This window comes from Pyxicephalus adspersus, chromosome 10 (genome assembly GCF_032062135.1).
Source record: "Pyxicephalus adspersus chromosome 10, UCB_Pads_2.0, whole genome shotgun sequence".
Classification (NCBI taxonomy): Eukaryota; Metazoa; Chordata; class Amphibia; order Anura; family Pyxicephalidae; genus Pyxicephalus; species Pyxicephalus adspersus.
The window spans coordinates 57,571,471-57,584,915 of NC_092867.1; the positions used below are offsets into that span (position 1 = coordinate 57,571,471).

At 37.9% G+C, this 13,445-nt stretch overlaps 2 protein-coding genes across 2 annotated transcripts in view; both read right to left on the bottom strand.

The window, feature by feature from the left end:
* The window catches only part of LOC140338900 (uncharacterized), a 48,805-nt gene that overhangs the window by 12,932 nt on the left and 22,428 nt on the right, over window positions 1-13,445 (bottom strand). The window lies entirely within an intron of this gene.
* Window positions 343-9,532, bottom strand: LOC140339069 (uncharacterized). The gene is made up of 8 exons (XM_072423614.1): window positions 9,492-9,532; window positions 6,775-6,899; window positions 4,996-5,148; window positions 4,799-4,922; window positions 4,575-4,672; window positions 3,911-4,031; window positions 3,235-3,330; window positions 343-2,364 (listed from the first exon to the last, which is right to left on the bottom strand). Exons 2-8 carry the CDS (start codon window positions 6,850-6,852, stop codon window positions 1,709-1,711), a joined length of 1,326 nt encoding a protein of 441 aa, XP_072279715.1. The 5' UTR covers window positions 6,853-6,899; window positions 9,492-9,532; the 3' UTR covers window positions 343-1,708.

The following is a 13,445-nucleotide window of genomic DNA, read 5'->3' on the forward strand; positions in this document are numbered from 1 at the left end:
TGAAAAACAGTGGATCACTTTTGGTACAGAAATCTAGACCTCAGTGTAACGCTTAGGTGGTTAAAGAAAGGACTTTTAAAGAAAGGACTTTTAAAGAAAGGACTTTTAAAGAAAGGACTCAAATCAATTCCAGTTTAATCACTTGCACTGTTTAGACAAGTACTGGAACGTCTTCAGTAGGGGATGGTAACCCGTGATCCCAACCACCAGAGTTTGTGTACTGAAGTTTACTGATTCATGGTAAAAATATGGACAATCAACAGGCCCTCCACACTACCAGTTGCCTGCAGAAGACCACAGAGCAGGGTGAATACCAGGCCAGTAACACCCCACAAAATGAGAAAACAGCAGTGACCAGGCTTTATTTCAGGAAACTCTTAGTCAGAGGAAAAGTTTCAAAAGAGATTAATGCAGAGATTAGAAAGAAATACACAAGGCCCACCAGGATTCAAATACACATGGCTTTTGCTTTTAGACAGCTAGCTTACCTCAGTGTTCAGCTTTAAAGAAGACCAGTATTATGGAAGCTGTGATAAAAAAAAGGGCAAGCAATGGGAAAAAGACTGGTAATTAACATTGTCTGCGGTCTGTCTTCCTGTGGCTAGGTGTGTTAGACCTTAACAGGGAAACCACTGCTTTCACACAGAAAACAAAGGTCCCATCTGTGACATGCTGACTGGGACTAATATACTTCTGCTATGGATCCTATAGGAAGAAAACTGGAAGACATTGATCCCATTAGGCTTTACCAACAGGGTTTGTGTATCTTAATTAACAACTATGTTGTGTAACTCCTAACTCCAGCAATTTTTTTCTCATACTATTTGTTACATTTTAATTTATAAAATGCAAGGAGACTAGGATATCGGACCTTTTTTTGTTTTTTTTTCTTCAGCATCTGATGAAGGGGGACCTTTTCATACTCCAAAATGTGTTAGAATCAACTGAAAGTGTCTTTCCTGTGAGATCAAGAAGCAATGGAGAGCAATTACAACCTTGTTAGAGGTTCTCCCCCTTCCTTACTATAGTTAACATGTTTTTGATTTTTTTTAGGTCCCTGCTTAAGAAATTTTCCATCCTGTCCAATGGAATGGCAGGCAAACCACCCCAACATCAATGGTGGGAGCTCTATCCTCCAAAGCAGTATCCAAATTTCATTTACTACCTCAACTGGGACTATCCAAAAATGTTTGAGTACAACAAACCAATCCAGTTCTAAATCTTCTTATACAAACTTACATGTGTGTGCCTGGTGCGGCTTGTCCACAGGTTGTTTCTCTACCCATGGACCACGGACATTATGTTGGCTGCCCGCTGCAACTCATCTTCGGTACAGATCCTCCAACTGCTCCAACATCATGGAAATCATGTCTTGTTATGGCTACCAAAACCAACTCAATCCATGGCAGCTTGAAGCTTTCTGAGTCAATCAATTCCCCGCACTGAAGTTCCTAGGTGATATATAACACATGACCTAAAGCCTTGCAGAAGCATATCCTGATGTTGGAGGAGTGAACACCTACATTACCTCAGCATTGTGAGATCCAATCTGCAACATACCTCAATGACAAATAGAAGTAGTATCACGTTTCAGATAATTTAGGTAGCACACCGAAAGAAAGCTTGTGAGGAGAAATATGCACTTGGGCTAAAGTTCCTCTTTAGACATCTTAAAACATAACACAAATCCCTCTCAGTCCATTATAAATTATTTGATGTGTGACAATCTGTGGTCTTTCAATAAAAAGTTTCCCACGTGAGTTCTCTGATGTTCGATGACATAGCCTCTCCGGGTAAACCGTTTTCCACATTCTAAACATGAATATGGCTTCTCCCCGGTGTGAGTCCTCTGATGTGCACTAAGATTGGCTCGTTGGCTAAAACATCTCCCGCATTCTGAACATGAATATGGCTTCTCTCCTGTGTGAATTCTCTGGTGTTTAGTAAGAGCTGATATAAAACAAAAACTTTTCCCACACTCTGAACACGAGTATGGCTTTTCCCCAGTATGAGCTTTCATATGTACTGTAAGGTTTCCTATCTGGGTGAAACATTTTCCACATTCGGAACACGAATATGGCTTTTCCACAGTGTGAGACCGCTGGTGGGACAAAAGTTCTGTCCTCCTCGTGAAACATATACCACAAATTGAACACGGGAACATTTCACCCACTCTAGGATCTATGTGGTGGTTGATAGGAGGTAAGGTATCAGTAAAGCTCTGTCCATGTACAGATGACAGATCTGTAATGTATGGTAGTGGATGAAACATTGAGGTTATGGGATTTTCACTTGAATTATCTCCTGTGATGTCACCATCTTCTATTGAAGAGATAATCGGATTATTCTTGCTATTTTTTCCATCTGGAGGCAGCAAAAGATGGAAACGGAAAGGGACACTTAAAAGGTGAATTTACATAAATGACAAGCACATGCTTTATATAAAGAAAACAATGTAAATGCAATGGGTATTCACCTCCCACAGTTTCTTGATGTGACAAAGTACACCCTACTATGGAAGCCTTTCTCAGACTTTTGTATGTGGGGAAACCCTTGAAGTAACTTTCAGGTCCTCAGGGAACCCCTGACAATAATAAAAATACCCAGTACATTAGTGTGGTGGTCAGTTACAAGCATGCCACTTTCACCATATCAATGTAACCCATACAGACAGCCAAAAATATCACTGGTGTCATTTAAACTGACCTCAGAGGCCCATATTGTTCATTGCTCGAGGAACCCCAAGCAACCTCTGCAAAAACTTTGGTTGAGAAACACTGCACTATGGTGTACAGTCTCCAGTGACTGAACAGCAGCAAGTCAGACACCAGTTTTGGGTACTCATCTAGGCACCCTATGGCAAGTGTGTTCCCTGGTAAAGCTGCTCTACTTGGAAGAAGGTGCAAGGACCTGCTGTCAAACTGAGGTCTCGGAATTAGTTTTAGGACGGTGAGAGTGGCTCCTGTATGAATGAACTCTGCAAACAGGGTTTGCAGGCTTTATTCATAAATACAATATGTAATATGATTGTTACAATCTATTTTGATTTGTTCTATTATGTTTAAAGCAGCACTAAAGTCTCTTCTGCAATAACTGTTTTAACTGATCACCTATGTAAAAACACACCACATTAGAAGTTTTAATTCTCCTTCAGCTTAGTTTTTTTTTTTTTTTTTTTTTTAGTTATGACCAAACAATCCCCAGCTATTCTCCTACTTAGTGTTGATCACTCACCTGTGTTGATTTCTACAGGAATTTCCTCCTCTTTTACTTTGACATGCACGTCCTCTGCTTCCTCAGTTTTGAAATTTGATTGACTCTCTCTGGTGTCTGTGAATAAAGATGAGTTTAAAGCACCCCAGGAAGTGTTTAGATAGGGAGAACACCGAAGTGCAAATATTAATAATACATAATAAACCTAGCAGCTGAAATATCAGATATGCTAGACACAGACATATACCTTCAGCAACAGTGTGATGGTATGTTTCAGATATATAAACAAATATACTTTTTGATACCCATTCATTTAACAACAATGTGTTGCCAATACATTTTTTATATGGTGATGTATTTTCTACCAATCCATATTAGATCATCTGTATCAAGCCATCTGTAATAGCTTATAAAAGGTGGCAAATTAGAGCCACTTTAGATATTATTACCAACACAATGTTGTCCAATTTATGGTTTATCAATATGTACAAATAGAGATTGTGGTAATAGACAAATGCCGTATCCCCCTGCCTTATTCATTTAGCCTACTCCTGGGATCAGTTTGAGCCTTTTAGTTTGAGTACCCTAAGGCGTCTAATAAGAGGCTGATGGCTCCTGACAGAGGAAGCGGGATAAGAAGAGTGACTGAACGAGGGGAATCTGGGACCTATTTCTGGGTTTAGTGTTTATTACTCACCTTTGCTGATCTCTGAAGGGATTTTCCCAACCTTACAAGGATCATCCCCCATCACATATGGATCTTCAGCTTCCTCTCGAACTTCTAGTCTACGATCAGTTTGGTTTACCTCAAGCATAACCTAGATGAAAATGGGAATAATTCCATGAACATAGCAATGCTTTTGTATAAATCATTAAACTATATGGACCATGCTGCAAAAAAAAAAAAACATTCCTCTACTAGAACGTTTGAAGAAAGCATACCGGGTTTCAGTTTTGCTTTAAGTATGTTTATCCGTAAATCTATCTAGTAATAAAGTCTGAAGGGGACACTGTAGACCAGAGCCCTGCTCAGTACAGTTCCAAGATCACGGTACTGATTTACTTTGGGATGTGTGCTTTCTACAATATTTCTTAAATCCTTGCTTCTCAATGGTAGGTCTGTAAGTGTATCCTTACTTGTATCCTCTTGTTACAGAAGGAAAATGAGGGGTATTACCTGAGTACTGCCCAGGCTGCTAAAATAGTGTACAGTCAACAGGTAACGCTTTTAGTTTCAGCCTCATATTTCTGCCAGGGCCAGAATACAGGTAAATACTAAGCCAGTTTAGGCTGATATAACATTTCAAGGAAAAGTATACAAAAGAGAAATTTCTATAATATTGTTTTTTGATTCCATCTACCTGATAATCCTGAAGGGTCTTGTGATGTTCCTGTGTGGAATTCCGGGAATACAGAGGACTAGGACATCTCTCTGGGGTATTTCTGTCACTGGATCCATCTGTAAGAAAAACACACACAGTGACTGAATACATTGTTTCTATGTCTTTATATCAGAGGACGTGTGTATCTATTTAGGTCCTCAATATTCTTCTCTCCTTTACCAGATATGAAAGTCTCCTCTGACCTGGTGATGTGATGGGTGGCCTCGTCTCTATCATGATGTCCTTGTAGAGATCCTTGTGTCCCTCTAAATACTCCCACTCCTCCATGGAGATACAACCCGTGACATCCTGACACCTTATAGGAACCTGACACACACAATGATAGTCACCATCCAGACACTTCCCATAATAATTTCCCAGAATTGCCGGCACCACTCACCTCTCCTGTCAGCAACTCAATGATCTCGCTGGTCACTTCTTGCACCTTCTTTTTCATTTTCAAGGAGTAAGCTGGGCACTCCATAACGGGGATTTGGGGTTTCCTCATGTTGGTGGCCACCAAGCCTTCAGATAACTTGAAAGCTATATAATTCTACATTTAACACAAAAATACAATAATAAAGCTATGCCGCCATTCAAGCTGATTTGTAATTTGCCATTGCAATATATTCTACAGAACTATCATAGTTACAAGTTCATTAGTCAGGTCTGTGTTTTAAAAAGTTTTTTGTGATATCACGTGACCCTCACAGAATCCTCCTCACCTCCCCGGTCACGTTTATGTTTTAATAATTATACCCCTTCCCTTGATCAACAATTATCCAATGCCACATTCCTAATTGAAAGTACAAAAAAGAAAAAACAAACAGACATTGTGACTTTAAAGGCATTACTAATCACACAATTATGTTACACATATTTTGTCATTATTATAAACAGAAACCTTTTTATTGTGTCAATTAAAATTAAATGAAAACAAATATGGAATCACATTACAAAGCCATGTGATGTGTAGTCTCATACATGTGTTCTACGTGTTTTGTGGAAAAAGGTTTGCTTCATCAGGAACAAGGAGACCTAGAATATTGACAACCTATTATTAATCACAATACACTTTGTATGTAAAAAAACAAAAACACACTTGTATTTCCCATTCTTTTCTCATTCTATCAAAAATTGATAAATTTACATCTATGGTCATATGTAGTAGACACAACTAAATAGCACGGGGTAGCTCCTTTACAGAATGGTATTTTCAAATGGGGAATTGAAGCTAAGGCAGAGGTATGTTGTGTTTTCTGAGCATTTGCTGCACTGGGGTTGTGGGCTCAGTGTGCACAGCACTATTTTGATGAGTTTTTTAATTGGGGGAGATAATTATGTGATATTAGTGACAATATTTGTTGGTAATTGTATTAATATGATGCTGTTTGGAATACGGTAGATTACACACTTCATCTTGTTTTTTTACATCAACACTAATAATTTAAGCATTCTGAGATAGAAATTGTTAGTAGTATGTTTATTAGGAATTAGGGATATACGACGCAGATAGATATTAGTTATACAATTTATGATTTGATAGGTTGAATGTCTCACCTATAATTTGGATTTTTTGTAGTACATTCATTTTTTTTTGTGTGTGTATATGTTGTAGGTGTAATATTTTATTCTTGGATTTGGTTTCTTAATTCATTTTATGATTGATTTGATGCTGTCCTCCGCTATCTGAAGAGCCTAACCTTCCCTACAGTCTGCTGTGTGGTTTTTGGTCCCTCCAAATTATCATTCTGTGAAGGATCTACCCCAATCTTTTTAGGCGTGCCTACTACATATGACCATAAAGTTAAGTTTATCAATTTTTGTGAAAAATGTATGATCTGTTATTATGATTTAAGAATGAGAAATATCTTTGTGTTTTTGTTGTTTACATACAAAGTGTATTGTGATTAACAACATTGTAGGTCTCCTTGTTCCTAATGAAGCGGGCACATGTATGAGACTACGCATCACATGGCTTTGTAATGTGATTTCAAATTTGTTTTCATTTGATTTTAATTGACACAATAAAAAAAGTTTTCTATGTTTTTAATATTTACAAATTATGTGTAACTTCTGTGTGGTTAGTAATGCCTTTAAAGTCCCAATGTCTGTTTTTTATTTTTTGTGTTTTAATAAAAATGTATTAAGTAATGTGAAATCCCAGAATCCTCCTCACCTCTCCAGTCAGCAGGTAGATGATCTCAAGGGTGAGGTTTAGTATCCTCTCAGTCATGTGACATTGTTCCTTCTCCATACTTAGGTGATCTATTTAGAGGGGTTTGTTAAACCTTGTTTTCTCTGCTGCATGAAAGAAATAAGAAAAATTACATGAACGCATTTAAATTATAAAAAAATGTTATTGTTAAGTAGGTACTTCATGAGAGAGAGAGAGAACATACAGTTAGGTCCATAAATATTTGGACAGAACTTTTTTCTAATTTTGGTTCTGTACATTACGACAATTAATTTTAAATGAAACAACTCAGATGCAGACTTTCAGCTTTATTTCAGTGGGTTGAACAAAAAGATTGCATAAATATGTGAAGAACTAAAGCCTTTTTTTAGACAATCACTTCATTTCAGGGTCTCAAAAGTAATTGGACAAATTAAAAAGCTGAAAATAAAATGTTCATTTCTAATACTTGGTTGAAAACCCTTTGCTGGCAATGACAGCCTGTAGTCTTGAACTCATGGACATCACCAGATGCCGGGTTTCCTCCTTTTTAATGCTCTGCCAGGCCTTTACTGCAGCAGCAGTTGCTGTTTGTTTGTGGGCTTTTCTGTTCGAAGTTTAGTCTTCAACAAGTGAAATGCATGCTCAATTGGGTTCAGATCAGCTGACTGACTTGGCCATTCAAGAATATTCCACTTCTTTGCTTTAATAAACTCCTGGGTTGCTTTGGCTGTATGTTTTGGGTCATTGTCTATCTGTATTATGAAATGCCTCCCAATCAATGTGACTGCATTTAGCTGGATTTGAGCAGACAGTATGTCTCTGAACACCTCAGAATAATTTGGCTGCTTCTGTCCTGTGTCACATCATGGATAAACACTAGTGTCCCAGTGCCATGGCAGCCATGCACACCCAAGCCATCACACTGCCTCCGCCATGTTTTACAGATGATGTGGTATGCTTTGGATCATGAGCTGTTCCACGCCTTCTCCATACCTTTTTCTTGCCATCATTCTGGTAAAGGTTGATCTTGATTTCATCTGTCCAAAGAATGTTTTTCCAGAACTGTGCTGGCTTTTTTAGATATTTTTGAGCAAAGTCCAATCTAGCGTTTCTATTCTTGAGGCTTATGAGTGGCTTGCACCTTGCAGTGCACCCTCTGTATTTACTTTCATGCAGTCTTCTCTTTATGGTAGACTTGGATATCGATACGCCTACTTCCTGGAGAGTGTTGTTCACTTGGTTGGCTGTTGTGAAGAGGTTTCTCTTCACCATGGAAATAATTCTGCCATCATCCACCACTGTTGTCTTCTGTGGACGTCCAGGTCTTTTGGCATTGATGAGTTCATCAGTGCTTTGTTTCTTACTCATGATGTACCAAAGTGATTGTAACTCCTGAAGTGATTGTGTAAAAAAAGGTTTTAGTTCCTCACATTTTTATGCAATCTTTTTGTTCAACCCACTGAACTAAAGCTGAAAGTCTGCAGTTCAACTGCAGTTGTTTCCAAAATTCTAAAAAAGTTGTCTCTGTCCAAATATTTATGGACCTAACTTTAGAGTTCCAACATGTAGCCACAAGTGTAGATCCAAAATTGATTGAATTTTTAAGCAATTTTGGTTAGGCAGCACTCTTGCAGAAAGTGGCCTCAAAGGTACAGTACCTTTTAATCATCAACTGCCTTTCATTTACTGTTCTCAAGTTTCACAGTAATACATCCCTGAAAGAAAAGTTAATGTAGTGAAATGCTACATCTACGTCGCACCTGCGGCCGTCCATAGAAAATGAATACCATTTTAAGAACCAGCTCAGTGGTGTGGGCAGCCAAGTGGCTTGCCACTGTCCCTGACACAGATATACACCACAGTTTGAACAAGCACGGTTCCATTTTCTCTATTGCCTTATTGCCAGCTGAAGCCTAGTGAATATGGTCCTTGTATGCAGAAAGTTTAATATGATTCCCTATATTTACAAGTGAGGGAGCATTTCACTTGAGTGCAGAAGGAATATTTGAGACTGCTACTATAACTCGTCTGCTAAGTAAACTTTGTTTTTCATTCCATTTAGTTGTGTGTATTGTGTTCTTTTACTGTCAAGAGACCTAACTTGTACATATATTAAGTTTCCTTCGGGTCATTGCAAATAAATGTGGGATGAACAGTGCCAGGCAACTAGAAATCCCTATGATCTGATCATTAAACTTTGAGATCTAGCTTCATAGCGTTATAGCAGGTGACCAGAAGATCATTAACCCCAGAGTTTGTGTTCTCCCCAGCCCCTTTTAGCTGGGTGCACCACCCAGCACTTTTCAAGAACCACCCAGCTGTTTTTGGGTGGACACTGATGAGTTGGGTCACAATACAGGGACCACCACCCACCTACAACTGCTTGCCACACTGGGTTGAGCACTGGCTTGTTAGTTTCCCAGCCAACATCAGAGGGTGAACTTGCAAAGGTAGCAGGTATTTGGACAATAGGTATCTCTGCTACTGCCTGCACCACCGAACTTTACTGCATTGAAAATCTAAGCTTGGAGTAATACCTTCACCATTCCAAACTTGACACAGGAACACCAATGAAACCAGTTGAAGATCTAGAGAACCAGTAGTGATGTCCAAAAACCCTTGTGTGCTACATACAGGCCAGGTCACATGATCCCCATTCTTTCACTCCAAACAGAGTGCTGGGAGTCCCTTCTGTCATATTAAGAAGACAGCGTTACCTTCTCACTGGGTCCCTCCAGCCTCACCAGGAAGCTGCTTTGGTTACAGAATTCCCTCCCTCCTCTTCCGGGCTAAAGCACACCAACTCCTTCAGTACTGGCAACCCGCATATTTACACTTTACTAAAGTATTTACAGGTATTTCACTGAAATAAGAGTCCCCCTGGGAGCTGCAAAGTAAAATGCTCACATAATCAGCCACAGGAAGAGGGTTGAATGTTTGCGCTACGACAAAATGGCCGCCGCCAGAAGGACAGCTTTACTCACGTCAGAAAGAACGCGTACTGCACGTTGCTAGGGCAACCAGGATGCAGGCTGTGCAGCGGAAGTGCAGGAGCCACAGGCTGAAAGTAATTTCATAAATAATACAAATATATATAAAATAGGCTATATATTAAAAAAAAAATATATATATATATATATATATATATATATTATATTATTTATATATATATATATATATATATATATATATATATATATATATATATATATATATATATATATTATATTAATATAATATATTTAATAAGAATAATATTATATCTTATATTAGTATGATTATTTTTACGAATATGGCACCAAACATTTGTTTAACAGTTAGTGTTGTGATTCTGGGCCAGATTCTCACAGCTTTACAGTAATGGCACAAAAAAAATAATAATAACTGATTACACGTGTATATATGGGTCTTTTAATTAATAATTACCTAAACCTGTGATTCAGAATGAACACAGAGGTGGCCATGGAACATATGGAAAGGTAAACATAGAACTGTCCAAACTCAGATGTCTCCAATTCCAAATTAATCCTCAGAGACATAACAAAGGAAAACAATTTTAAGCCATTTACGCCAATAAATACACTTATTTCCACATTATTGGCTGAAATGTGATGGTAATAAATAAAGAATACATCAACTAGGGAAAATGTGACCCTGTTGGATGCCATTTTTTCTTCTGGCTTCCTATAATGGGTAAACTTGTTTATGCTGTAGGAAACCTAGATCTATAGGCTTTTAGGGCTTGTTATAAATGTGGTAACTTGGTTTTTGTTGTAGATATGTTCTTCTCACTGACATGAGTGTAGGGACCAATGTTGACAGAAACTACCAGACTATTCCTCCCAGTGGACACCAATGTTACATAGTACATATAGTTACATAGTAAGTCAGGTTGAAAAAATGCATAAGTCCATCAAATTATGAAAGTTTCACTATGTTATGTTAATATTAATATGTTATATTAATAAGTTATCAGGTTTCACTATGGAAATAAACATATCCTAGATATAAAACCCTGTGGACATAGTGGAACCAGTAAAAGGCAAAAAAAAAAACAAAAACCCTGGTACAATGTAAGAAGCATTCTTTCCTTTGATGATAAATATAGGGTCTTACTGACTACCAATTTAAGGACCAAACCTCCCAGTGAACACCAACATAAGGGCCATTCCTCTCAACGGTGTATGGTGGCCCATTTTCCCCATTCACCAATGTAAGTGGTCATTTCAACCATTTTTCATGTCATGTCAACCAATTTTAGGGATCATTTCCCCACTGACCACCAATCTAAAGAACCCTTTTTCACTGGCCACAACTGTAAGGGGGCACTTGACTCACTTCGAAGTAAGGGCATACATTTCATTGACAACAATTTTTATTTACTGTGTTTCTTTCCTTGCCATTATTATTATTTTATATCAGATTCAATATATTGTTATAAATAATTTGTCTTGTACTGCAGCCCTGGGTTTAAAATACATAACCTTACATAACGAATGCCACACTTCATATATTCTTTATTTATGTATCTAAAATGTTTCACATTATGTATGTTAACTTTACCAAGGATTGACTTTGACTTGAAAGTTGTTTTAAAAGTTCTTCAGTGGTAATAAGGTTGAGAAAGACCAATATGATTTATAATTATAAGTGAAGGAATGACTGCACACCCATTTTTTGTTTTTGAATGCACACTAAACACCTTCCCAAGAAACGCTTGTTAGATAAAATAAGAAACACAGTTAATTATGTTATACAACATTTATTAAGGTGGAAAGTTATAGGATGGGCCTCATACATGTAAAATTATGTGAAGCTGAATGCCCTATAAACTTCTATTGTAGTTACGTTCTGTTGTAAGGAGTGGAAATAAAGTAGAAGAAACTGGTTCAGCACCTATGGCAAGTTTAAATCAAATGTGTATTGGTAGTCATGTGCTGAAAATTGCTGTGGCCTAGACGCATAGAAGACTAATTGCAGAAAAAGATCAAGTGGTCCATCAAGTAGAGAATACTGTTTTCTGTTTGTCCCAAGCATGGGTAAATTCCCTTACTGTTGATTGAATCTCTACTTCTGCTCAAAGTCTGTTCTAGGTATCAACTGATCTTTCGGTAAAAATTATACTGAGGGGATAACATGGACATGACAGCTACAGTATAATACTAACAGGGCAACAGCTATAAAAAAACATGTCACATTATCACGTTGCTCCAAAAAAAAGAATTATTTCCTTATTCTAGGGTATGGTTTATTGGTTAACCAGATTGGATTTACTGCTATAGTATTTGTCACATGAATGTGAATACAGGTGGACATCAGTGTGAATTATTGGATGTGTGGCCAGCTGAGCTTTTTTAGTGAAATATTACCCACACTCAGGACATGAGTATGGCTTCTCTCCAGTATGTGCCTTTTGATGTGCAATAAAGTGGCTTCCTAAAACATTTCCTGCATTCAACACAGGAATACAGCTTGAGCCCAGTTTGAGTTCTCTGATGTACATTGACAAAGGCCTTTTCTGTAAAACATTTCCACACTCCGAACATGAATATGGCTTTTCCCCTGTGTGAGTCATCTGATGTTTGGTAAGGTGGGTTTTCTGCATTAAACATTTGCCACACTCTAATTATGGATGCGGCCTCTCAATCATCTCTGATGTTCAACGAGACTTGCTCTCCAAGCAAAAAGTCTCAGAACATGAAAATGGTTCTGCTCCTGAGTGTTTCTGATGATGTGTGATGAGATTCCTTTTCCTCTCAAAACATTTAAGACATTTGGAGCATGAATATGGCTTCTCCCTGGTGTGCTATTTCTGATGTGGATTAATACTGGAGATTTCCCACAAATTGTGCACAGGAACTTTTTACCTACACTACGAGTTAAATGATGAGTTATGATAGGGGCAAATCTGGTGGACCTCTCTATGTGTTTGCAGATAAATAGTCAGCACTGGGGAGAACTGAATAGATATTTGGCATAATGGGGTTCATTTCTGAAGAATCTGATGTGACATCTTCATCTTCCATTTCCCCATCTGAAAAAATGCATGTGATATCTAGGGTATTCATATTATGTTATCCTTCTGGAAGGTCTGAGAAGTAAAGAGGTTAGTTATAGTTAATAGTTCAGCTTATGGCAGGACAGACAGACTGATGACTAACATCCCAGTTCTTTTTTTTTGAGGGAAAGCCAATTATACTACTAGTTTTTGGGATGATAGAGGAAATCGAATTGCCCAGCAGAAACTAAAGTAACACTAAAGTAAACATAGAGAGAATATAGAAACTCCATAGCTCTAGCCAACATTCAAACCTGGGGGCCAAGCTAAACTCTGTTTTTTGCAAAAGAGCTTTATTAACCTTTACAGGTGGGAATTTTGGTGTTTCTCTCTCAACTGAGCTGGTCTCTGGAGGGATTTACTCTTCTTGAATCTTAGTCTGTATTATTTTCACATCTGCTTCATCTTTTACTTTTCTCTTGTCTCAGTGTCTTGTAAGTCTTGTAAGTCAGACCCCTGTACTGAGATATATGAGAGACCCCAGAGAGTGTGTGTGGTGGGAGATTGGTCATGTCTACTGATTGGTATATTGTTTATATGTCTTTTTATTAGAGGATGTGTGTATCTAGGTGGATCCTTAATCTTCTTTCCTTAAAAAAAAAATAAAAGGCTC